Source organism: Struthio camelus, chromosome Z (genome assembly GCF_040807025.1).
Source record: "Struthio camelus isolate bStrCam1 chromosome Z, bStrCam1.hap1, whole genome shotgun sequence".
NCBI lineage: Eukaryota > Metazoa > Chordata > Aves > Struthioniformes > Struthionidae > Struthio > Struthio camelus.
The window spans coordinates 69,334,138-69,362,084 of record NC_090982.1 but is presented as its reverse complement, the minus strand read 5'-3'; the positions used below and the strand labels follow the sequence as shown (position 1 = coordinate 69,362,084).

Here is a 27,947-nt window from a genome sequence, read left to right as displayed (position 1 = left end):
TTTGTCACTAGGTGATTCAGAATTACTGATTTGTTTAAAATTCGTCATTCACCTGCACGACAGTAGCTAGTGTGACTGACGGTAATGCACTTGAGAACAGGTCTTCATTGGACAGCATGGTTTAATGTAGATATGAAATTTTGGTAAAAGTTAGTTTCGGTACTGTATCATTCTGTGTGTGTAGCATAGTTACTGGTGTAGCGCGAAGAACACTGAGTGAGTAGAGATAGCAAATCTAGTTCTGAGCTGTGCCAATGACCTGGTAAAGTTGCTTGCTAGCTTGTGCGTTGGTTTGTCCTTCTACCTGTAAATATAGGGTAATGATACTGGGTGTATAAAGTGCTAAGTGTGTGGTTTTCAGTGGGCTATATAAGAAGAAGGGTAATTGCTTACAAAGGTTGTGTTTTATACCTAGGGAGATTTCAGAGAAGATAACTTTAATACAGCAATGCAAGTACTTAGAGACGCAGGAGACTTAGCAAAAGGGGACCAGAAAGGCAGGAAAGGAGGAACAAAAGGTGAGTTTGAATCCCGTTCTTAAGTAACTTACATAATACAACTGTCCTTAAAATAAATAAATAAATAAATAAATGCATGTCAGTTGCACTTGTATCTCAATTATTCTGCAGTTCTTTAAGGCATTTTTTGCTAAAATAACTTGAAATTAATATAATCTCTTTGCAGGTCCTTCAAATGTTTTTAAGATTGTGAAGATGATTATGGAAAGGAATTTCCAACCTGTAATTATTTTCAGCTTCAGCAAAAAAGATTGCGAAGCCTATGCACTTCAGATGACAAAGTTAGATTTCAATACAGGTACAGATAAGTAAAATGTAGTTTTGATCCTAATTGTAGTTTGAGGTGAAACATTATTCTGTTTAGATATTTCTATTTCATTTTAAACTTTTTGTGTAGAAATAGTTTGTAAGTCGAAGTACGTATCACTTTTTCATTTACTGTTTTAATACCTCGGGCTATTCGCAGTAGGAAACTGTTGGAACACCAAGGATGCTTGGTCATCACAACATTGATCTACTTCTTTATTTTAAACTTCAGTTCTTTCTCCAAAATCCTATTGATGGTACTAATAGCACAAAAATTTCTAGAAAATGTTATCTAGAATGGGAGAAGAGTGATAATAACCAATGTGTTTTTCAAAATTTTCACTGTTACGTGCAGTAGAAATCTGAATATTCTCTCAAAGTCTTAAAAGACCTGTAGAACAAACCATGCAGACTGTTCTTTCTCAGCCATCCAACCTACTTTTCTTCCCTTCCTTCCTCCCCCTTCTCCCCAAAGAAGAACCCAAACAATAAACAAATAAGATTTGTTTGATTTTGGGTTAAGACCAAGCTTGGAAAGTAAGCTTGAGTTAATGGCTTCTTGGAAATGTTGGGAGTAATAACAAAAATAAGGCATCTGTTGTAAGTAAACAGTTCACAAACATGAAATGGTATGTTGAGGGCAGATTTACTTCCTTACTCCAATCATAGCAACTGCTTCAGTGTTGAAAAATAACGCAGTCATTTTCTGTCAGAGTATGTAAAGGTTTGCATAAGTGTAGAGATGCATGCTTCTACCCTTTTTTTTCAGTCATGCCTTTGAATAAATTATTAATGTTTGTACTACTTAAATACAAAGTATGTAAACTTTAACAGGCAAGAGGAGGAACCTGTGTCCATGCAGACAGGGGCTAGTAGGTGGAAGAGAAACACTTGGAGGTTTATGAAATAGACAGAAACTGCATCAAGCTCAGGAAATCCCCTGAGCTTGCAAATAGCTGAAGTCTGGCTTATTCTTCCAAGCTTGTTCTGTTCTTGCTCTTCCCTAAGCATCTATTTCTGGTTACTGTTAGTAACCAGAGTTGAGTTCCATATTCAGGTCTTGCTCATCTGACTCAGTGTGGATGGTTTTGTATAGACTTCACGATCTTCCATTGCTATTTTTTATTGTAAAATTTTTTAAATGTTAGAATGCAGTGATGCTTTGCATAGAGTATTAGCCTCTTAGATTCTGTAATAAATTTCAATATGTCTTTTTAGATGAAGAAAAAAAGATGGTTGAAGAAGTGTTCAATAATGCAATTGATTGTCTGTCAGATGAAGACAAAAAGCTTCCTCAGGTGAGGGGAGATTGAATAGGGGTAACTGCTGCTCTCCTGTCTTCTGAACTCTTGAGACTGTGTTCTTTTGAACTGGGTACAAAATAAAGTGTGAACTGGATATTCTTACAGGTCTCCCTGCATTTAGTATCTCTTGCGTTTCTCCTTGCCGTTGTGAAATAAGCACTCGCTGACTAGCATTTCTTCCAGTTGTGATTCCAATAAATGGTGCAATGCCATAATTAACCATAGAGTTGCTGTCCTCTGTTTTAGCTTTTCGTAACTATGTTTTTAGCTGAATGTGAGGACATGTGAAGAAGTTTGTCTGGATTAAAACTATGAAAATAGTTCAAAGGAGGATGCAGTAGGCACTTTATCAGTCCTTGCCAGCTGAGCCTTTCACAAGGTTGAATTGATGCATCTGGATTCATAACTTCTGTAAGGGTGTCACCTATGAAACCTTCTGTAAGGGTGTCACGCTGCTTAGACACCCTACTATATCTCTTCAGTAGAAAAATACAAGCTTCTAAAAGGACAGAATATTACAGGATTCAGTTTTTCTGTAACAAATACTAAAACTATGGTTGATTCCCCCTCCCCCCCTTCCCCCTGTTTTCTATCTTTTATTCGTGTCATCTTAGTGTATTGATTCTTATGATTCAGTGAGTGTGGCAATTTCTTCTGGAAAAAGCTACCCGTGTAATTTTTGGCTATGTCTATTCACTTCAGGTTCAAAATAGTTTATTTTTGTTTGTGAATTTAAGAGCTGAATATAAAAGATGTTATGTGCTGTTACGATGTTTTCATATACGATGAAATACGATGATGATGTTTTCAAATACGATGTTTTCAGCCTAGCTTATAGCAGTGACTTTATGGCCGAGCAAACTTGTTTGGTCTCTGTGGGCAATGATAGCTGAAAAGGGCATTCTCAGAATTAGGTTTGGGATGGTAATGAAAAGTTGATGTTTAGATTATTAATGATAACCTTTGTTTTCAAAGCAGAAATAAGCAGACAAAGCTAAGTTTATGTAGAACTTTGTTTAAAGAATAATGTTTTTGCAATTTAAGAGATGATTTCAGTCATTTACAGCCTGAATTTCTCTGTGCAGCTCTGATAGGAGCTGACTTCACTGTGTTACAGTATATATCAGTAAACGAAATCACTGCAGCTAAAATTTAAACAATATCTTGCACGTAGGAGGATCACTATTTCCAAAGATGATTTTATAGCAGAGAGATTTTTAAAAATAAATATAGACAAATACTGATTGCATATGTAAATTAGGGCGTAGCTTCACAGTTGGCCTAATCTAATCTTAAGACTACTCTGCCACGGAAAAGATTGGTTGTTGGCTTTATCTTTCATCCCATTCCTAGTTGTAATTGTAAAATAATATTGAACAGGTATTTATTTCATTGTATCTCACATCAGAAAATGGCAAATTATGTGAACCCTAGGAGCAATGTTGAGGTTTTCCATGCAGGTTTTATTTTTCAATTGAGTATATTAAAACTTATTTACCAGCCTTAATATCCTTCTTCCAGGTAGAGCATGTACTTCCTCTTCTGAAACGAGGAATTGGAATCCATCATGGTGGTCTGCTTCCTATCTTAAAAGAAACCATAGAGATTCTTTTCTCTGAGGGGCTCATAAAGGTATGTTTCATGTCTATTTAGGTTTTTCTCTGCTACGAATACACAGTCAGTAATCCTAACAAACCAAGAAGTATACCTCACCTCAGAACGTACATCCGTGTGTTACTCAGTAGAGATCTACTTCTTAAATGAAAAAGGGGAAAAGACTCATTGCACATGCCAAACTGAAAAATGCTTTGTGTTTTATGTGTGCTTGTATGCAGGAGCATAAGGCTTAGAACTTACCAAAACCTTTTCTAACATTCTGTATACTGGTAAGCAAGCCAGTGTTTAAAAGAACCACATACATATGAAGGGGAGGACTTTGTTCTGCGGATCTAAGTGTTGGATTCTACAAACTCATACAGTAGCTCGGGAAGGTTGGAGCTCTTCCAGCAACAGAGATTAATTGATGTAGCTGTCTGCAGCTCCCTTCCCTTGATGTGCTATTATCCTTTAAAAAAATGTACATATTTTTTTAAATGCCTTCATCTTTACCTGGAAAAAAATCTTGAAGATCCCCCCTGACCCTGCTCTGTGTTAAAAGTTGGTAGTCTTTAATGCTTTGGCTTAGATATCTTGTAAGTGCTTCATAGATCTAGTTTAAAATGTTCTAAATTTTGCTATCAAGTATTTAAACTTGCAATAGTCTAAACTTAAAATTTTCTTCGATTTTTTTAGTATATATTTTGCTCCTTTAAAGACTGTAGATGTTTACCAATCTCTTTGGCAGTTATCTTAAGGGACAGCAGTTCAGAAAACCTAGCAGATACCCCCCCACCCCCCCCCCCCAAAAAAAACCCCCACAACTTTCATCTATCTCTATTTTCTTCTTGCAAAGTTTGAACACAGAAATTAACTTCTATTATTTTTCATTAATATAATTTGCACCCCGTTTAACTTGTGCTCCTGCAAGACATCAGTTTTATATGGAAATATAAATACTTTAAAAATCCTAGTCTTTGTATATCTGATGTCATGTGGAGTATAGGTATATTAGTGCAATCTGTGGTAGTGAAAAACAAGTTCAAGGGCAGGAGTGTATCTTGAAATCCAGGAAGTGCTATTTTTCAGCTTCTCTGTATGTCTCTTCTAGTAATTCATATGAGAGGATGATCATAGGAGCTGGCAAAGGCTGCTGACTCACTAAGAGAACAAATAAGAATAATCCTGAATTTTTTTTTTGATAGCATTTTTAGCATTTAATGTATTTGTAGGATTTCTGTTTTGTTTTGGAGTCTTCCATGTGGTCCCATCTAACTAGTTTTCATGTTTTTCCTAGAGGAAATGAAGGAGGGAGGAGACAATGGTTTTGTTTGTGCTACTGAGGTGGCACATAAGAAGGAAAATCTGGAGAAGCTTTATCTAGCAGTCTCTGACTGTTTACATGTTTGGTGAAGAGCCATTATTTTTTGCTTGTTTAACATCCGTCTGTTTATTTAGGCCCTATTTGCAACAGAGACTTTTGCTATGGGAATTAATATGCCGGCCAGGACTGTGCTGTTTACGAGTGCCTGCAAGTTTGATGGGAAGGATTTTCGATGGGTATGTGAAAAAACAGATTCTGTAGATAAATGACTGAAGTGCACTATTTAAGCTCCTGTTAAGATTAAATTTATTGTTGATATATCCAGTGCAGTGTAGTAAAAATATTTATATTAGATACAGTAAAAGGACATCAAACACAGGTTAGAGCTGACTGATTAGCCTAAAAGACTTCTGCACCACTTGTCCAAAACTAGAAGAAGCTGGAGAACAATTGGACTGAGCATCACATTATGATGATCACGAAATTTAGGTTTTGACAGACCCAAGAAGAGAAATCATTTACTTCAGGAGAGTATTGATTTTTCTGTTATAGTAGAATATTTTGTGTAGCCCGGAGAAAGACAGAGACACGTATGTGGAGGGAGACACTGATCCTTAAATAGTTGGCTCTCAAATCATGTAAGAGTTTTAAAAAACTTAAAACTGGATCTGTGATTCACCTATAAATATTAATTAGGGTGTACAAATCGGGATACATCACAAAACACTTTATAAATAAGCTGATTCCTTTTTTAGAGATGGTAATATTCTGGCAAACAGGACAAGTAACTTGACATGTGCATGTTGAAATCAGCATCAGATCTCTTTAGTTTTTAACGGACCAGTTTGGTCTGTTAAGTTTCATGGTTCATTTGGTCTGATTACATCAAATGTGTGAGCATTAACTGAGGTAAGAGATATGTGGAGCTCCTGTTTTTAAAATGATTTTTCACAGTTTTTTTTGATTTGTGGAGATCTGACTTCAGGTGAGACTCAGGAAGTTGCTAAAAATGCAAGTACCGTAAGTCACAAATAAAAAAATTATTTTATATATGTGTCTTTATTTTGATATTGGAAACCTAGAGTAACATACAGAACCAGCTCTTGTCTGTGTCCCAGTTCTTTATCACCTTCTGAGTGACCATCATCTCTTTATTTCATGAACAGGCATAGAAGTACTGTTCTTATTGTTTATCAATATTTTGATGTTACATGAGAATGAAATGATACGTTATTTGAAGATGGTGAAGGTGCCTTATCAGTATGGTGAAGATGCATTATATTTTAGTGAACTCCACCATGTTAGCAGTCTTCCTTTGAAGTAGAATGCTTTTTTGTGTATATTAAAATGATGCAAGGTGTTACAGAAATCACTGCAGCTAGGTGTTGATAAATGTAGCTATGAGAGCATTGATTAATTTATCCTGCTGACACATTATTCTTAGTCATGAATTTGTAACTTAGTGATCAATTGTGATTAATAATGAATTTGATCTGTGAAAAGTTCTATAAAACCCTAGTGTAACATTTCAGTCATTTACTGTGTAATTTTAAGTAGCATTTTATATATTCTTGTTGTCTTTCTAACATTTATTAAATCCTTTTTTCTTCTTCTTCTTCTTCCTCTTCTTCCTTTTATCCTAGATATCATCAGGTGAATATATTCAAATGTCAGGTCGTGCAGGACGCCGAGGTATGGATGACAGAGGAATAGTGATTCTTATGGTGGATGAAAAAATGAGTCCAACAATTGGCAAGCAACTGTTGAAGGTAGGAGGGAAACTAGTGTTTTCTTGTTCTCCTCCGCACTAAGGTTATTCTTGTTTGCATATTATAAATAACACATAAAGTTATATATCTAGGAAAAGAACATATGTAGATCACACACGTGGGAAATAACAGCTCCTAAAGAGACTATGGTGTTTTGCTGAATTCTTGTTAAATCGAGAGTTTTTGGTGTGGAACAAAGTTCAAAAACTAATGTCATCCTTCTCTGTATAAAAAGAATTTCAGACAGGAGAGGTAAAGTTACATTCTCTTGTTTTCTAGTGATAACACAAATACTGCAGGATTGTGTTTGTTTCTTGCTAACCATGGTCAGTTCAAGGATATTGATGACCTAGAAATGGTTCAGTGAGCTGTCACAAGAATAATTAAAGGGTTGGTTCTGTGGTGAAATAAAACTTTTGTAATGGACTCTTCAGTGTAATAGACACACTGAACAAAGTCATGCAAAAAATTAGGTGCATGTTTTAATAGAGTATTTTTACCTACTGAAAATATTTACAAGGAGTAATTGTAGTGTATCAGTGGCTATTTTAGAATCAAGAGTGGAGGATTATTTGAGACATCATGCTTTCGTGGTTTTAAGGGCTGTTATAAGTCCAGACCCACAGAGGCTTGCATTATTCCTCTGTAAGATAACTAAGAAAAGCAAGACAATTGTCAGTAAGCTTAAATTAACTATGAAGAAATCCATAGCGTCTGTAGGAAACTTTTAGAGATTGGCAAATTGAAAAAGGTTGAAAACCACTCCTGTGGTTGAAGGGGGCATTAGATTGTAGGGTTGCCCCGAAATGTAAAGGAAGTTGTAACAGGTGATTACTATGTTTCTCTCTTGCCTTATAAACTGAATATGGAACATTGCACTCGTTCTCATTTTCATTTAAATTCCATGGCAAAAAACACTAATTGACGCACTGAATTGAAGCAATGTAATTGAAGCATATTCTTTTGTGTGTATTAACTATCCTAGGCAGCTTACATTGACTGTATAAGTGTGTAAAAATTAAACCTTAGGGGAATTATTCTGCATGCTATTCAGGAACTCGTATCCTTGGTGCAAATAGCAGGTCATTTTGTGTTCAAACTGAATTTATAATATTTTTAGACTTTGCATAAAATAACGTGGATCATCTTGAGTCAGCGTCAGGGTATGTTAATAGGAGAACATGTATTTGTAGGTCTTGTGCCAAAGAAACATCAGATGCCTATATTTCTCTATTTTGTTCCAACAGGAATAAGGGGAAGAATAAGCAGGTGGCTGCTGTTAGTTAGGCAGAGGTGGATACTTGATGTTATGTTTCTTGCTCTGTTAATGCCACTTATTAATACATCATAAGTATGTACAATAGATCCATGTTATAAACAGATCTTCTTTGCCTTTTTAAAGTCAGAATTCTCATGAGTGCTACATTATGGCTATAGCTAATCACAGCACAGTGAAATAAGAAACTTGAAAAATACTGGAACTCATTCATGCATGGCAGCATTAGGCTTTGAATTTATTTCTACTGCTTTTTTTGGATCTGTGTCTTCGCAGAGGGTGGAGGGGGCTTATGCCATACGTTCACATGCACACTCAAAGCATGTGTGCATCTGTGAGATATATGAAGACTAGATATCTTAACTGCATTTCTGTGAGTTTTTAAAATTATTTTTAAAAATAGTAAACTTAATTTTTATGGGTTACTTATATAAAGAAAGAATAAAGATTTATGCCTTGTACTTCCATAGATGAAAAACTAAATAGCAGGAGGTATAAAACCAGATAATAGAAAAAATTCTATATAAATAGTATTAATTTTGTATACTTATAATCTGTCCTTCTGTAAGGAATATCCTAATGAAGCTCATTTGTATAAACTGAAATAGTTTAGTGTAAGAAAATGGGTGTTTCAATTATTTATTGTGAGACTTTGTGAGATTACTCTAGAAACTTAACCATTCAGAAGGTGGGTTGTTTTTTAAGCTTGTAATTTCGGTAGTTAGGGAACTGTAGAGCTTGGTTGGAATGGAATTAAGACAAAACAAATGGAGTAAATCCTTCACAGCTTTAGGATGCCGTCTGTATTTTTTCCTCTAGTTTTTAAGTAAATAATAAAGAATATTTCTTTTACTGAAACCATAAGCCCTTTGATCTTTTTTTTCATTCTGAATTATAAGGAAATGAAAGGGAAAAATAATGGGAACTTTTTTACTTGCTATATAATCTCTTGGTTATTTTGCACTAATCTAAGTAAGTTAATGAATTTCATTGAAATTAAGACTTCTTTGAAAGAGATTGGAAAAGGCTGTAACAAAGGTACTGATGCTTCTGTAACTATTCAACTAATGGATGAAAGGCACTAAACGTAATTTATATGCGACAAGCAGCGCAACTTACAAACTTACTTATTTTCATTTTTAAATACAAAATATTTAGAGGAAGTTTCACATGGAAACAGACCAAGAATGTATGCAAACTAACATCTCTGAATATTCACATTCTGTGCTCATTGATGAGTGTGTTTCAATTACGATTTACTTACTGGCCACTAGTGTGCAGTTTGTGGTAAAATCACGATCGTGTCTTGCGTTAGTATTTTGCTGCCACGTTAAACATTGTGGCTTTGCTCCAGTATAAGCTAAAGATTTATAGGGAAAATTCATAAAAATAAATTAAGAAACTATGTGGAGAATGATGTACTTTTGCAGTATTTCTTAATAGGACGCTTTATTGTAACTCTTCAACCCAAGTGCTTGTCTGATCCAAAGCATTTCCCGAACGCTAGATTAAAAGGTCGAACAAGTATTGTTATCAGCTGCCTGATACTGTGAGCAGTGAAGTGACGACTTTGTGTATGTTTCAGTACCAGTAGTATTACTGCGGCTGTGATGTTGCTATGACACTGTTCATTGTGACATTGTGTGCAGTACTCTTTTTCAAACTTAAATTCAAAGTTCAAATCTTAGATCAAGTTCTTATGGATATTTGTAAACATTTCTTAAACTCGGTAGTGCAAATTTGTCTTCGCCAGTGCTGTTAGGTTTTTTGTTTATCCCTAGCATCTGTTTGACCGCTGAATATTTAGTCAACTGATGACTTGCACAGATCTATAAAGCTAAATGCTTGCAATACTGCTGAATAGCTTTCTGAAGACCACAAACTACAGTTTTATATTTGCATAATAGTATGAAATACTTGACTTTTTAAATTAAAATGTTTAACTACATTGTATTAGTTTAGGTAGGAGGTGAATCATTTCTCCCTGACGCTAGATGGCCTTTGAATCCAGGAGCTGTGTAGCTGGAGTTTGGCCATGTTACAAGCACGTGTTCTTTCTGAGACAGTTGGGATACTAAGTAATGGTAATCTTTAATGGCTCTAAAAGTCAAAAATCTTAAGCTAATTACATTATGAAAATGAGTGATTGTATAATGAAAGGGAATGTGCTAATGTAAGTAGATTTCAGATACTTGTATTTGAGTGTATCGGTGTTTTGCATCCTTTCCAGAAAAGTTAGATGCACTGAAAAATTGAAAGTAAACATTTATTTAGCCAGATAAAATATACAGTATTATGCTTTCCATGTCATTTGTGTATGGAACATAAAGTGTCCCAATGCCAGGCTGTAGGAGGTATGCCACTAGCTACATCTGGCTCCTTGGCAGGGCCTTCGTTTATAGAATTGGCAGTACTGTGCTTATTTGGCCCGTATGCTGCTAGAAATCCGTCTGATCTTTTTGTATTTTATTTTGACTTTTAGATTGTTTTATTACGTTAGCCAGATGAGCAGTATGGAAGTTCAGACAGCTTAGTACGTTTCTCTCCAACTTCCTGCCTGTTTACACAGCTTTCTTGTATGACCTCTGTGCAATTCGTTGTTGGAAAGTTTTGGTTTTGAAAGAGCAAAAATCATTGTTTCACTGTAACTGCGGCAGCAGCGTTAGATTTTGTGTCTTAGTTGTCTGTTATGTGTGACATACAGCTCAATCCCTTTCAGATTCCCAGTTAGAAGGAAAATTCTATTTACTATAGAAAGCAGTATTTACATAAGAATGAATAGTTTTAGGCTAATCGAGAATAAACCTAATGCTGGAAGTGGTGGGAAGAGGATGAGAAGTTCCAACTGTGAGAGGAAGTTCCTGGAGTAGCAGCTCTCTGATAAAAATCAGAAATGCTAAATGAAAATACTTTTGCATAAGCCACAGTTAGAATAATAATAATATTTTGGCATGTTAACGTTTGGCACGCATTAAGCAGTTCATTTAATCTTTCACTGTGAGATTGCTTGTTCCTTCTTTTGGCTTGTCTGATATTGACTGGTCAGATAGGCCATGGGCCTGCTCCTGTAAATAGAGCAGGCCCATGCTCTATTTTAAAATATGTGTAAGTTCCTGAATGGGGTTGAGAAATAGCAAAACTAATTAACTAGAGCAAAAGCATGGATTCTGTTGTTTGAGGATTTTTTTGATTTTGTTTGTTTTAACCCTTTTGTAGCTATTAAGATACTAGGTAAATTTAGGAAAGTCTAAAACTGTAATTAGTTACAGTTACTTTGTTACTTCTTTAAAATATCTCTATATATGCATTATTACAATACTCTTGAAATTCCTTTAGTGTAGTTTTTTTTTTCAAATGGCTTCCATTAAGTAATAGAAAATCTTCCATGTGACGGAGATTTTTTTTCTCATGATGCGATTTATTTAATTGCATTGAATTTTCATTTTGCTCTCACAAATTGTACTAGATTTTTACTGTATGGCCAGGCAAGAAGCCCAGGATTAAAGTATCAACAGGGATCCTTTTTGCAACTGGAATGCACAGCACTGTCTGAAGTAAAGAGGCTGAGCTTGGTAGCGGTGCACGGCTGCCGCTGAAGGCACAAACAGGGACCTGGTGACAACAACCTCTGTCAAGTAAGCTCAAGGTACAGTCAGATACAGGGTAGAGCGTAGCTGCTTTTTAGCACACAGTTTGGCAAGAGATGGTCTCCTAATAGCTGAGTGTCTATGTAGAATGTTTTTTTTTGGGCAAAATGTAGTGGCCTGTATTGAACTTTGGATAGAAATACATAGCTGACTACTTTGCTCTTATGAAAAAACTGTAGAGTCTTTAATGCTCTTGGTTATCCATCCAATTTAAAACTCCATCCAATTTAAAACAATTAAAATGCTTGCAGATTTTTCATTTGTTTTTTCACAAAGGCTTTAATGGTATTTCTGGAGAAACAGTGATATTTCAGTGCATCTGCCATTACTTGTGAGTCGTGAATAAGTTTTCCATTTAATCTAATTGTTTGGGATTAATTACAAGACAGCCCATTAAGCCTTCTAGTGATCCTGTTTGTCCACCAGCATTCAGCCCCTCTACAAACATCAGGTTAACGTTCCATCTTCGTTATAGGATTGCACTTTGGTTTGACTTAAAGCTCATTCACAGGAAAATGAAAATAAATGCAGCAAGGTTTGAAAAATTTACCAGAGCCTAATTTGGGGGGAAAATAGACTTCAGCTGGAGGTTGGCATTAATGGCTTGTTGGAAAGTCCACTGCAAAATCTAAGGTAATACGTTTATTGTCACGAGTAGTTAGAGGATAGCATAATGTTCTGTTTAATGCAAGGTTGTGGAAAATCTCAGTGACCAAAAAAAAAAAAAAAAAAAAGAATTTTGGCCCTTTTATCAAAATCTAAATAAAATAAAAAGTACTTTAATGTATTTTTTAAAGTGCCAAGCTTTTTTTGTTCTTATAAAGCTTGCACTGGGGAAGTTTTCCAGGCTCCATTTCAGGAAAAAGCTTCCAAGCTTAATTTAAAATCTGCTTGAAATCTCCAGGATTTCAATGTGAAATCATGGAGATGATTCAAATGTTTAAAGGAAGACAAATATTCAAATACTATCCTGAATGGAGTCACAATTCTGCGGATAATTATGCAAGCCAGCAGATAGAAAAGAACAGCAAAAAGTTCTTCTTCCTGATCTTTGCAGCCAAAATGTGAGAAGACAGGGCACATAAAATGGTTAGTTGCTCTTGGACTTTATTTCGGTCTTTTCCAGAGCAATAGGACTAAGCTGACTGGTATTATTTATTAATTGTGGTTACTGCTTGTTAATGCCACAAGTTACTTGAAGTTTTATTAGGCCAGTCTGTGGGAGGCACTTTCCCACACCCCTCCCCAACAGATTTTTTGAAATTTGCTTTTACTTTGGTAAACTCAGCACTACAAAATATTAACAATTTTAATGCATTTTGACTGATTAAGATCAGGTTTGTTGTCGTCTTATTCTTAATACAAGAAAGGTAAATATGAGATGAAGACAAGACAAAGTTCTTTTTTAAAAAAATATTTGTGTGTTTTTTCTAGAAATACGCAGTTTTTAAGGCCTGTGTTTCTTTTAAATTAAAAATGAAGTGTACTGCATATTTGCTGTAAATGTAAGTTTTCCACACCACTGACCTACTGGTAGTCTGTAATAGTGAATCTGAAGCCAATGTGTGTTGAAGAACTGAGCTAGCTTTTGACCGCAGATACAGATATCATTTGGTTTTTTTGTTTCAGCTTTCTTTGAGTTCATCCAATTTGGATGAAGCAAAATTACTCTCTGGGATATTCTGCAACGTTAACGTTACCAGGCCAGCTCAAATCCAAAAGAACTGTTGCACAGTATGGTGTTCAGCCCATGTTAAATGGTTCTCCCCCGCCAAGTCCATTTGTGTTCTGTGCAGAACAATTCATGTAGCAACACTGTGATCGAGATTTTTGGGAGAGTCTTAACAAATTGGGAACACACATACAGTGACACTGTTTTTATGTTTGAGTTGGCCTGTAGGTTCACGTACAAACTAATGGATGTGTTTCGGAGCGGAAAACATAGTGCAAACACCCAAGATAGCTCTGCAGAAGCTACATTACGTCTCCTTTACGTTATTTGTTTGTCTGGGTTTTTTATTTTTTATTTTTATTTTTTTTTTACTGTTTTGAGTTCTCTCAGCACCCATTGCTTGGAAAATGCAAATCTAACTTCAGTTTTATTTAATGGCTAAAAGCAAGGAAAGCAATGAACTTTCTGTGCATTTTTAAATTGAATTCTGGTTTCCATTGAACAGAGCATGACAAATTTTTGCTAATGACTTTTTACTCACAAAGATTTGTAATTTTCTTAACACAAATAAAAAGAAAATATAAATAAATGCATGTTACGCTATATAATTGCATAAAGGACTGTATAGGGTGCTCCTCTTTGGATGGGGCCCAAGGGGCCATTAATTACAATATTTGTGACTAACTTGAGTAGGAAATCAGTATTTCCTTACTCTCAGAAATCGATATTTCCTTACTCTCAGTAATCAGGATAGAGTAACCTTTCTTCAGGGAAAGAACATAGGATAAAAATAAAGACTTTGTGCTTGCTAATTTAAATCAGGATTAAGGTAAAGCCAGTCCAGGTACCGGAGGAGGATATTAATCCTAGACTACACCAGAATGGTGAACAGGTAGAACACACTGACTCCTTGGTCAGAATTAGAAATAGAATTAGAATTGTCAATATTTATTTTTTTCATTAATTTTAAGTGTAATATTTGTCATATAACGTATTGGTATTTTTAAATGTTTAGTTCAGAGTTTAAACATGACTTGATTAAATCAGGATACCTTGCTACAAGCATGTAGGGGTTTTTGTTTGTTTTCCCATGATTAGTTCAGAATGCAAATGAAAGGCTTAATGGAAGAGCAGAACTTGGAGCTGCAGCCCGAAATAAAGCTAAGCTGGTGGTGGGAGCTACTGTGCTGGGGAAAGTAAATGACTCGCATGTTCAGTTGTTCAGAAGTGGTTGCAGAAGGTGATAGTACCACAGGAGAGCAAGGGACATTTTAACTTTTTGAGTCTCTTATTGCAGCTGAAGTGTTTGCGGAACCAAAGCCTGCGGTATTTTCGTCAGCGAAGCTTGCTGCAGCAGACTTTTTGCCACCCGCGGTGGCCTCTATTTATGTGGGTGCAACTGTGTGTGAGGCCAAACAGTGAGCCAGGCTGGTAATACATTTGTGCTTAAGATAGCCAGCTAGCATTGTCTGTTAAATGCAACTCTGAAGAAGGGGGTTTTATGTAGGGTTTTTTGTTTTTTTTTCCGATAATGCTGGTGTAGCTCAAGATGATCCTGTTAGCAGTATAAATACCCAGTCCGTGGTATTTCTCAGAGAGTTCTTACTATTAACATGGAAACTATGTGATTGACACGTGCAAGAAATGCACGATGTTAATTAATATTTCACTTAAGGTATTTCTGTGTCTTGTGAACATATCAAGCAGTTCTTCTGGTTTCTTTTCTTACAAATTGGTAGTGATGACTATCACAGACAGCTAAGTGTACGTATTTTCCCCCGTAAGGAAAAAGAAAAGAGACCTTTTAAATATCATCCAAGTACTGTGTTCTTCGCTGTTGTTGTAGAGCTGGTTTTTGTTTCCTTTTTGGAAACTCATTCCGTCAATTTCTAGAAACTCTGGTAAGCAATTAAAATTGTGGGCAGACCAAATGGCCTGAAGTATGCCCTGTAAAGTGTCTGCTTTGTATCACTGTGAAAGATGCTTTATTGTTGCTAGAAGTTGCCTCTTTCATGGCTGCTGGTTTCAGAGAGCATTTGCGCTCTCAGGTTCCCTGTGAGAGCGTTGTGCGTGTTTTCTGAGAGGCTGGAGAGCAAGGAAGTTGTGTACAAAATTCACCTATCTCTGGGTAGATAAGGATTTCCTAGTCTTAATAATAATAAAAACTCTGGTGAAACTTCTGAAGATCAGTTCCAGATGCTACTCTTCCTCCTCCCCCATCTTTTAATCTTTATAATTTATGTGGGCAAGAAGCTGTAAAATGGACTAGTAAATGCTCAGTGCCCTGTTTGATGATTTGACTGGGTAAGAAGAGACTTCGTTCAGACTCTTTCACAGTTAAACAGGGCGCAGTACATAGCTGTCATAATTTTCAGATAATTCGTGACTTAGTTATTTGTGTGGTGAATTGTTTATGCTCCTGTTCTGGGTTTTTAACACTGTCAGCTTATATCGTTCTGCTGCAGCCCCCTCAGAGAATTTGAAAGCATACTTCTGGTAAGTTGGCTTAAAATTTATTAAAATGAGAAGTGTTACAAGCGCAGCAAGGTCATTAATTTCTGGGAATTTTAGTTGGGGTATCCATGCTCTTTTCATATAGAGAGATAAAACTACTTGCAAAATCATTGTTCTTTTTCTGAAAATACTCACAAATAAATCTTCTGCTACTGTCTGTTGAAGATCTGGGGGAGGACTGTTCTCTTTGAAGTGTCGAGAAGGAGGATTACTTGCAGACAGCAGGAAGGAGTACTTGGATGGTAGCTCTCCAGCAAGAGTAAGGTCATGGACAAAGCGTGTGGTTGAAAGTGACTTCTTGTTGCCAGCGGAGGGCATTCTTTGCATGAAGTTGCAGTGCAGCGCTGAGCAGCTGCACCTTTGCCTGATCTTCTGCATGCGTGGTTGGTGGTGCGTCCTTTCCCTGTATGGAGCTTTCTCTCTGGAGACAAGGAGTGGGCTTCCCCACAGCCGGCCTCCTGGGGGAACTTGAGGCAGGTGATTGTGTACCCTCGGCTGTAGAGAGGAAGTTGATGTAATTGTGACAGGAGGATCTCTGGGGCAGGGGATGAGCTAGGTGTGTCATGCACTTGCTTCACAATATTTTTAAGAAAGTAAAAAAGGAAAGTAATCAATCTGGGAGCTGGTGATCAGGGCTTGAGCAGAGAAAGGGATTGCCGGAGGAGCGAACCTTGGTGAAGAAAATGTCATTTAAACTGATGTGCCCCTTATTACCTTAGCAGCAAACAAAATTCAGGAGGCTTGGATGCTTTATACTGTGTAGGCCCTTCGAGAGGAAAGGAAGGGCCAGCTCTTGCATTTTCATGTCAGCAGCATACCTCATCTCTCCTCTCCTCCTGTTATTCTTCCTTTCCCCCCCCAGTCTGCGGAATGTACTTTGTCCCATTTATGTTGGTCCTCCAGTAATCCTGCCCACCTTTATTATTTGCCAGGAAGGGCTGGTTCTCTAGTCATGTTTTGTGTGTATTTAGTATAGAAGAACTGTATTTTGCTGTACGGTTTCCTAATGCAGATGGATATTCCATATGTTGTTGTTAGGTGATTGAAATAAGGGAATCCAGACAGGTGCTGCCCACTAAATGCAGGCTGTTGGTTGGTTGCCCATGGGTAGTCAGTAGAGAGTTAGTTATACACGCTGCCGAACTCGCTGGCTGTGCTGAAGGTGTGCTATGGTAAGGTTGCTGGAGTTATGTTTGGTTTGGAGAAATTACAGTTTCAGTTTGCAGAAAAAATAAGCTTTTCATAACTCTTTTGGACATGGTATTGCCTTCAGAACAACACTGAGAAAACAGGAGTTTCTGAAACTCAGAAAAATGTGTTTGTGAGATGAAGGAAAAGAAACAATTCACAATTTTAGCCAAAATGGGGTTAATTTTTTTTTTAACTGCTTTGTCTTCGTAATATGATTTTTTTTTTTTTTCAAATTGCAAAATGCTGATCATGTGTTTAAAATAAAAATTGCCACATCAGCAGTTGGCTCAAATGCTGCCTTTCCAATAAGTCTGCTTTATATAATCTTTGGAATAGCTCTTTTTTTCGTTTGTTTTTAAATTATTCCCTCTTCCTAGTTGAGCTGTGCTAATTTGAAAAAGCCTTTAAAGCAAATCTGCACGAATGGGAATAAATTTGGTTCAGTGGTTTTACCCACTTTGTTTCTTATCTGTAAAAGAAATCTTGAAAATATTTTTTTACTCTGATTGTATTTGCCCAGGTAAAAAAATTCCCCGTCATGCGTAAGCCATGAATTCTGAGAAAGCCACGAATGCGCATAGCATATTTGCATTTTCTGACAAAGTGGAAGGAAGGAAGTCAGGAATGGCAAGGGAAATCGGTGTGATGAGAGCCGCGTTCTGCCAGGTCTCTGCTGGTGTGTAGACATGTCGGTGACTGTAGCTAGCCAGAGGGTGTATTTCAGCTGCTTTAGTTTATGCCTGGCTAGAGCAATGACTGCTGGTGTAGGAAAGAATCCGACCCGCTGTTAACTGATACTGGCATAACATCTATGTCGTCTTTAGTAAATGCCATTCTTTAAATGGCATTCTGTGTTACGGGGAAGCAGGCTTTGCAGGGAGTGGTAATTTCCCTTTCCTAGAACAGCAGATATATTTAGAAAATACAAGAGCTTGGGCACATAATCCTTTTATCAGATCTAAGAAAAAAGCATTATGCATGGGTTGGCATCAGCAACAGAACTTATCTGGTCTTTCCATTTGGTATGTCAGAACAGAGAAACCTGTAGAAACTTGAGCTTTTCTCTCCACGCTTTTGCTCCACTGTTGATGTCCTGCTTATTTACACGTTTCTGTTAGTAGGAGCCCATTTGTGGTAATTTCAGAACTGCAAGTGTTATTTAAAATACGCATGTCATGATCTAATGGAAGAAGTATGCTTGTTCTGTGGTGTGTCTCTTAGAGGTGAAAAGCCACATGTGTATTTATGATCTACTCACAGATACAAGCTAGTATGATTAAATGACTGTCTAGCCATGGAAGGCAAAACGTTAGGTTATGTGATTTATCTTAAACTTGTTTTACGTTTATTCATGTTGTTACTTTCTTAGAACAAGTGTACCCTGAAGGCTTCTTTGTAATAGCTGTATTTTTTCTGAGATGAAACAATTATGCGGTGATTATGATTCTGAGGGTTGTAAGGTAATCTTGTAAAGTTTTCTGTCTTACGTAAAGCAAATGTGATTGTGATATATGTAAAACTCCTGTACGTAAAGGAGTCTTAGTTTCAGACTGTCTGATTAAGTCTGGCGTAAGTGTATCAATGGATATAACTTGAATTCCCGACTGTACCTGTAAAACAGAAAACGCGTATCTTGTGGAAACGTCATCTTAATTCCATTAGGTCTAGCTTGATCTAGTAGAGCACTTGATCTCAGTTTCAGCAGTTGCATGCATGATTTAATTATCAGTTAAGTTGGTTGTTTTTTTAATAGTCTGTGCATTTTTTTTTTTTTTTTAAGTGTGGTGAAGGAATATCTGCTAGATACCTTACTCTTACGTCAAAAGGCAAAAGAATGAGTTGAGAGAAGAAACAATATAACTGGTTTTAGCTAAGGCAAATCTTGAGCTCAAAAGAGAGTGTAGAAGAACATGTTTTCTAGTGTCTGCCTTCTCTGGACTTCTAAAATGGCTGTATTAGAATGTGTTACACTCCCGAAAGCCATAAAATTGCATGAAAACTATTGAGAAATAGTTGACTGCTGATTACTTAGCAAGGAGTAAAGTACATGCTTCTGAGCTCTGCTGTATTAGTCTTAGGGTTTTTCTTAAGTAATATCTTGATGTGAGCTGAAATAATGCACTTAAGTACATTTGCCAAGAATATAAATCAGAATATTTTAGGAAAATGTGTCTTGAAAAGCCTTCATTTTCTTTTTACCAATTTGAATTTCGTTGTTCATTTCAAATGTTTGGTCATAACTGAATTTACTTACAGGGCTTGTTGAAATGACAGCACTTGTTTAGTACAGCTTTTTAAAATTCAAGTATCGGTCACTCTAGTGAACAGTGAATTTTAAACCATTACATCTTCCTATTATATGCTTTTGGTTTAAATTTCATTTGCCATTTTATTCCTCAGTATTGAACTGTGTGGATGGCTAGTGTGCTCAGTGATCTGGTAGTTACTGTCTTTAAGCAGACTTTGTTATTTTCCTATCTATGCCTCTTCTAGATTTCTTATAAATAAGCAGAGACCCCTCTGAGTCCCCACTGGAGAACTCTTTGTTTTGAAAAAATCCCAAGTCACACTGTTCTTCTGGCTAGTAATGCACAAGAGTATCTTTTATTTTTTTTTTTTTTAAATCTCTTGAAGTCTTAATTACTTTACTTTGGGGATGAGGAGTGTCTTCTCATAAGCTTTTCAGGATTCAGGGAGGTTTGATTATCTTTTTCCATGTGCTTGCTAACACCTTCAGAGACTTCTGAAAGTTTTGAGAGAGGCAACTTTGTTTTATGAAAAGTGTATTCATGCTTCCATTATGCTGTACTCTACCCAAGTGTCTGTTAATTCTAGTTTCTGCTCTTTTTGTGGCACAGAAATTGTAATTGTTGTGTTTTATAAGTTCTGGATATCCTTTGGATCTTTTTTGAAAGTTTGGCAGGCACCTCTTCCCATGATGCTAGTGCTGCTTGAAACGACATGGAATATATCAACATTTATGGTTTGGTACTTTCATACTTGAAAGTCCTTTTAGAATTTTTGGGTCAGTATCATCTGGTCACAGTGACTTATTATTCAGTTTATCAGTATGGTCTGTAGCCTTCTGTGCTGATGCTTAAATTTGAGGTGCTTTCTCAAGTTTGTCCCTTGTTTCAGAGAGGCTGTAGGGTGGGAATCTCCTAATTCTTTGAACTCTCTTTAACTGTTCTGTTCTATAGTATTGGAATAGCTGGCTGAAATTTTAGTTTTTTCTATCAACGAAATATTTACTCTTCTTATGATAATGACTTCTGCCTCTTAGATATGAACATAAGAACACATCAGCCACAGTGAATCAGAGCAAAGCTCCATCTCTCCAGCCCCGTACCCTTTTTGGCAGAGTATGGTAGTAGATATTTAGAGTAGAAAATAGGAATGGTAGGTAGTGATGTGGTGTTCTTCAGAATGCTCTCCCAGTCATCAAAAGAAAGTGGATGAGAGACTTCTAGAACCAGCAGTAATACTTAAATGTAATAGGCTTCTCTGAATTTATACAATTCAAAACTCAATTTAAGTCTTAGCTTCTATGGCCTCCAGCCACAACAGGTTCCACAGCTTTATTAAATGTTAGTTGAAGAATCTCCTCCTGTTCTTTTTGGATTTGCCCTGTGATAGATGTCGCTTTTAAAAAGAGAACAGACTTTGTATTCTGTTTTTGTTTGTTTGTTTTTCCAATTTTGATAATGCACAAAGAATGTTTTGATTAAAAAAAAAAAAGCATTGATTTTTCTCTGGGAAATTGAAATTGATTTTGAAATGTAACTTTTAATTTGGATATAATCACTGTTCAGAATGGGGCTGGACATACTTGGCACACCTAGGGTCATCATTTCTTCTTAGACTATTCACAATACCTACAAATACCAGCTTATTGGAAAGTCAAACTGGCATATGAATTTTACGTTACAGTTTTTGAAGTAAGTTAACAAAGAAGAAAGTAGATAGAAATCTATGGGGAAGTTATACAGAGCAGAAGACTTTATATGTTAAATTTTGATATAAACTATTATTGCATGTGATTGTCATTGATTTCTTATTTTATTTTGTTTTCACAATTGTACCTTACTTAAAATAACTGCTATAGTTAAGTTAGCTTTTGTAGTCATTAAATAGTTTTTCTTTTTGATATTAAAGAATATGAGAGTTAGCATAGTTTGTGATTGTTCTTTCATAAAGTGAGAATTTAAAATACATTAAAGTCACAATTTTTGATGTAGTGTTGGATAGAACATATAGTAAAACATTTTCTAGTTCCAGAAAAGAAAGTACCCTGCCAATATGTATTTCCTGGTGAATCTACCTGAAAAAAAGTAAATTCATATTATAACGAGCCCTTAGTTAAGTTAAAGAAGTTGCAGACCACCAGTATTTTGAACAGAGTTCCTAAGACACCAGTGTGATCGATAAGCCTTATCCTTAGAGAGAAAGGTGTGCACGTTTTTGTTTTGGCGTTGTCTTTTTTTAAGAGAGTTAAAAATAGATGGATTACTCCTTGCATTTTTAAGAAATGTGTAAACTTTTCACCTCAAATAAATAAAATTGTATTTAGTCTAGCTTATAATACTGTAATATGAACGTAGGTATGATGAGACATATAGATACTGTTACATGTTGAGCATAATAAAATTGCTTAGGGTTTGATAAGAGAAGTAATCTAAATTCAGGAGAAGTTATACTAGCCATCAGAGCAGTTCCTCCTAGCAAATACTGCATCATAATTTATTTGATAATGTTCTTATATGCTGTAATTAATACTTTTAATTGAACCGTGTTCTTGAATCTTTTTTAGGGTTCAGCTGATCCCTTAAACAGTGCATTCCACCTGACGTACAACATGGTACTGAACTTGCTTCGAGTAGAGGAAATTAACCCTGAATACATGTTAGAAAAATCCTTCTATCAGTTCCAACATTACAGGGCTATTCCAGGAGTTGTGGAAAGTAAGTATTACCGGGTGTTATACTCATTTATGAGATTTAGTATAGAAGATATGAGACTGGGTAGTTACACTTCATTATGCTTGTAATATGCCTGTGCAATTCTCATCTTCTCTTCTATCACCAGTTGTCACTGCACCATTTGTTACTTCGTCATACTTTCCGGAACAGTAGTTTCCTCTTGTTCTTAGGACCTATGTTGACCAACGCTTGTCAGTCTTTGAAGAGAGCTTTCTCCCTCTGGATCAGACAGGAATGGTTATCACATTGCTGAAGTGTAGGCCAGGAAGAGGCAGAAATAATAAGATTCTTGGGCCTTGTAAGAGGTGCAAGGAAGAAAATACTTATTCCTTTTTGATATTCAGAACTTAGCTAGGGGAAATGTAATTTTAATATCTTATTACAATATCTAAAAAGAACTTAAGGTGCACTGCTTCCAAAGTATCTTTAAGTAGTGTATTTTCACGAGCCAAGGTCAGTTTCCAAAGAAGTCAGCTAGTGCTTGACAGTGACACCTCTTGCAGAGCTAAATGCAGAAGAATCTTAAGAGCATGAGAGGTATCTGCTTCTTTGCCGCTGATGAACAGGCAAGCAGTTCATCTGTTCGGCTGTTAACTGGATAGCAATTGTATGTGTGTGGGTGTATGCACCTATGTGTAGGGTTGATAGGCGTGCAGGTTTTTTTTTTTATTTATTTTGCTTTGCAGAGTTTCTCTTGATTTGCAGGGGTGGTATTTAAGATAGAGAATGCCTTTCCTGAGAAACCCTCTGCTCCAATTAGCATGCCTAAGTCTTCGTTCTGGCATTCCAGCATTGGTGTTTAAATAAAGAAGTGGAGGTGGAGAACTTTCTTTGTATTTCTTGGATATTTCTAGTGTAGGCACTGTACTTGGGCATTAGAATTTTGTAATCGCTTCAGCTGCAGCTAAACACTCAGAGCAGAGACATGGTTGTCCAGATCAAGGTGCAAATTATGCCACGGGACATGAATTGCTAGCCTTTTTCTTTAAATAATTGGCTGCTGAAAATAGGGGATGCTTCCCTGAGCTGTTTCTTAATCCCTACTGAAGTGGTTTTTTGAGCCATCCATATGCATTCAAGTAGCTTGCAAGAAGGTGGGTTGGTAGGGAGGAAGACACACCTTTATCATCTATCTTCTGTTTATTTTTACTAGTGATATTGTCAGTTTTAGGGAGAGTAGCATATTGCTTGTAATAAGAATTGGTTTGTCTAAATAAGGTGTGAAAAAGTTAGAGGAAGGAAATGAATTTTAAACTAAGGAAATCAGAGCCCTAAGCAGGTTAAGAACATTGATCCTCTTGAGGGAGGTGGTTAGAAGATGTCTGCAGAATCTTACTTACAGAGACAGGAGTTAGAGTGCTGGCTGGCAGTGAATCCCTTCTTGCAAATCATTGCAAGTCTTTATGGGACGTTTGTGGAAACCTAAATCAGTGATTCCTGGAAAATGGTGGTCCAGACTCCTCTGTTTTTATAAGCTCCTCAAGCTTTATAAAAGGAGATATATATATATATATATATATATATATATATATGTTTTGAAATATTTAATTTCTATTATAAATAAAATGTCACGGACACATTTATAGATCTCCAGCTTTCCCAAGGGTGGATTATAGTAAATAGACAATCTGTCCTGAGAATCATGCTAAAATGCTAGTTATGTAAACTTTGAAAGCTAAATGTTGATTTTGAAATATGCAAGGCTGTTCATTTCCATGAGATTTTACAGGTTTACTGCTTTGTATTGCAGAGGTGAATAAACTGGAAGAACAGTACAACAAAATAGCAATCCCAAATGAAGAAAATGTGGTCATATACTACAAAATCCGACAGCAGCTTGCAAAACTGGGTAAAGAGATTGAAGAATATGTTCACAAACCAAAATACTGCTTGCCCTTTCTACAGCCAGGAAGACTGGTAAAGGTAATTTGATTTTTTTTTTTTTCTCTCTTTCTTTCTTTCTTTTTCCTTTGTGGTCTCTACCTACCCATGAAATTTGCATGGTTTATAGATCTTTGCCAGTTTACCATCTTGAAAAATTGCATGCATCCCCACTAAGCAATGATTTTGACTTTCATTATGTTTCTTTGTTAAACATTCAACAATGAAAGAGAAATAAATTTTATTTTCATGGTGAATAGTAATCCATAACTGCTGTTGTAAATAACAGAACTACAAAAATATGCTTGCTAGGATGTAATTATACATGGAATGAGTTATGACATCTTTTAATATTTTCAGGTGAAAAATGAAGATGATGACTTTGGATGGGGAGTGGTTGTTAATTTCTCAAAGAAATCAAATGTTAAGGTAAAATACCCATGATCTCCATTAGCAAAATATGTACCTTACTGTCTTTCCTGAAAAGAAGGAAAAGCTCTTATTTTCATATGTGTTTTTCAAAGGCAAAAAAATTCACCCAGAAATTTCACCCAAAAGTTACTAAAAGCTCAGGCCTCCCTGAAGTGAAGTGTAAAGAAAAATGTTACGGAAGTTGGGACAAACCCTAAATCCTATGTTCCCTTTCTAAGTGTTGGCATGGTACTGGAGCAGATGCTTGCTCAGCTCTGGGATGATTAGTTCAAAGGTACACTGGACACTGCAAATATTTCAGGCTGTCTAGTTTGTTTCTGAGTTACTTCCACAGTGCAGTGCTAAACCATTCATGGGAAAGATGCTGTTATCTATTCTCAGAAAACCTGTAGAAGCTGTAAGTGAGGGTTGGGAGCATAGGGAGACTGACGTCTTTCAGCATTATGGAGTTGGGAATTTTATCTCAAGTCCTAGCTGTTACCTGAGACATGGCATTACTTGTCCTCTGAAATGTTGCTGGGGAGTTGAGGATTGGAAAGGTAAAATACAAAGAGAACAAAAGAATAAAATGGTTTCAGGGAAACATGGAAGAAAATACTGAGTGCAGCGCCCCATGATACATCTGTGGAGCAGTGGAAGTCAGGTTTGGTTTCCCTTCATAAAATCCATTCTCGTACTCGGTCTCTGCATAACTCTAGAGATCATGTTTTAGTTGCCCTTTCAGAAAGATTTTGACAGGCTACTCTGCTGGCTGAATTAAAAATTAAGTTTAAAGTATATTTTTCTGTGGTGGCGTTTTTGCTGTAATTTTGGCAGTAGAGCACTGAGGTTAATTATGAGGTCTAAATGAGAAGTTATCTCTTTGTCAAGTTCCCGTAGCGCTTTTACATTATGGCACCTTTTGGTGCTTCCCTAATGTATATTCATTAAAGAGGAAATGAGAGAAATGTGTGCATGCAGAACGTATTAAAAGAGGTTTTTTGTTTTTTTTCTCAGTCCTCCTTTTGAAAGTTATGTTTCTTTCTTTTTAAGCTGGAAGACTGTGCTGGAATTGCCTGTAACTACTGTTGCTTAAAATGTTGCTTCTGGACTGCTTTTTTTATAGAACCACTTGAGCACTAAAACAGATTTCCCCCTCACCCTCACCTTTTCAGTAAAATTGCCAACTTCTGTGTCACTGGAAGCATTTCTTCTATCTGTGTCACATTTCAGCCATACATATTTTTACCTCCCCTATTTGGCCCATCTCAATGTTGTATAAAGCTTTTAGATGTGAATGTTTGCTTTGAAATTATGGTCCATTCTGAAGGAGATAGTTCTGGCTCCAGCGGTACTTTTTTTAGTTAAGTCATTCTAGCAGCTGGCTTGAATTTTTCCTTCCGAGTTCTATGGAAAGAATGACAATAGGTGCTGAAAATTATGGAATATACTTAAAACTATGTAACTTTTAAGATCGGTATGGCAAACCTGGTTTCTATGAGCAGAGACAAAACAACCTCTAAAAGCAGCTGGGTTTTTTTTTCTTATTTTGATGAGGCTATTCATGCATCTTTGTCCTGGGATATAGATGGTTTTCCCCACTAGTGCCTAGTGTAGTAATATATCTAGTGAGTATTAGAAAATGTATCACTATTATACCTTCGTTCACTTGCGTTTTAAGGGCTAGGCTGTGACTGTTTGGATTTGTTCTCACAAATGGTGATGGATTCAATCTATATTATTAGTTTTCCTTTATTAGTAAATTTTTCTTCCCTGTATCGTAGTTTCTAACACAGTCCTTTTTCTAGTTAGGAATGCATATACTTAAGATTGAGATTTAGGGTCACAATATGTTTAACATTCCACTCATTTATTCTCTTTGTTTACTGCAATTTGAAAAAGCAGGAGTGTGAGTCACTGTTGTTTATGTTCACTGTTAATTACACTAAATGTTTTTCCAGCATAATTTCAAAATGCAGCGTTCCACAAAATTGCAAATGCAAATGATACTTTATTCTGGATTACAGTATGTAGAAGGGTTTATTTAAAGCAATGATGCTTGCCATATGTTGTACAGTATAGTAGGCAGCAAATTAACTCTTTGCATTGGAATTCATAAAAATTGAAAAATACTTTTGAGTAAGAAATTATACTTCCACTGCATTGTGTCTACCATGCACTAGTTTTATTGTTGTGCTGGTTATAGCTTACATTCATCTGGTGCCTGATTCTCGACATCAAATTGAATGAATTTCAAATTTTAAACAGTTACTGATATTAAAATTTGAGATGCTGCGATTTCACTCTCCTTGTTTTAAATGATTATATTCATAATGTTTATAAATGAAACACCTACATTTATGTACTTACATATCTATATGTTCTTCTGTTAGTGTTTACTTACAGTGTTTGTAATGTTTACCCCATAGACTTCATTTTTAGAGTGCTATGTCATGGTGTTTGAGTTTTCAGAAAGGCATAAGTTATTTATCTGGGAATCTGAATTTCTAATCTGTGCCATGTTTCTTGATTTTGCACATATGATCAGCTATCTAATCTTATTTTGTTTCCAGGCATATGAAGTAACAGATGTTTCGGGGCAAATGCTAAAATCCTTCGAATATTCTGCCTTAGGGGGCAGAATTTTATCCTTGAAGCATATGTATTGATGCAGCGTGAAGCAAAGACTCATTCAAACTTCCTGTTACAGAGCTCTGTGACTAACAAGTTTTCATAGCATGTTCTAGGCTCCTTTTAGTGTACATATAAAAACCTGGCTGTTCCTATTCAAGTTTTTAGTACCTAAAAACTGTAGTTATAGAAAAGGAAACCCACTGAAGAGAACGGTATACATTCAAAAAGCAGTTCTAGATTAAATAATGCCTGGTCAGTATTATCTAAAGGCCATTGGTTTGCCTAAGCTTACACTGAGTAATATTATCAATAAATGCTAGTGACATTTATGCTTCTCCTTTATACGTAGGCATATAATGCAATTACTTATAATAGAAATGTTTTTTTCCCCTTCATAATTTCCTAGACATCTCCAATTTTACCACTTGCCGTAACATATATTTGAGGTTGTTAGTTTAGTCTCTTCTTTCAAGTAAGCCTTTCCAGAGCTTTGACTGGATACTCTTTTGTTATATGTGTATATTATTTTCAAACGCTAATTCAGATGGTAGTAACAGCAGACTGTGGGTCTCGTACATGGCTGCTGTGACTCCTTCCTGTAAATGTAGGACAGAAGTCAGAGGAACAGTTTCTTCCCCAGCAAGTAATTAAATTTCTTGAAGAAATGATTTAGCTTGTAGAACAGGCTAACCCTGTTTTGTTTGTTTATTTAGTTTACTTTAGACAAATGAGTTTCACATACTACTTCTGAGAATCTCTTAGAAATGTTAGCTGGCTCGATCCTGCTTCGCGTGCACGGAAAGCAAATCATATGTTGTAGATTTGCAATGAAAATCTTGCCCAATAAAACTGAACTTTGTTAACATAGGATTTTGCAAAAGACTGTTCTCTCCCTTTGTATTTGGGAGGGGAAGAAGCTTGCACA

General features: G+C 36.1%; 1 protein-coding gene across 1 annotated transcript in view; it reads left to right on the top strand.

The window, feature by feature from the left end:
* Positions 1–27,947, top strand: part of MTREX (Mtr4 exosome RNA helicase) — a 51,010-nt gene that overhangs the window by 10,054 nt on the left and 13,009 nt on the right. The window contains exons 10-18 of the mRNA XM_068928661.1: positions 416–518; positions 685–816; positions 2,043–2,122; positions 3,650–3,760; positions 5,183–5,284; positions 6,692–6,817; positions 21,928–22,078; positions 23,847–24,019; positions 24,338–24,406. Of these exons, the coding sequence (XP_068784762.1) occupies positions 416–518; positions 685–816; positions 2,043–2,122; positions 3,650–3,760; positions 5,183–5,284; positions 6,692–6,817; positions 21,928–22,078; positions 23,847–24,019; positions 24,338–24,406 (1,047 nt within the window). The remainder of the gene's footprint in view (positions 1–415; positions 519–684; positions 817–2,042; positions 2,123–3,649; positions 3,761–5,182; positions 5,285–6,691; positions 6,818–21,927; positions 22,079–23,846; positions 24,020–24,337; positions 24,407–27,947) is intronic.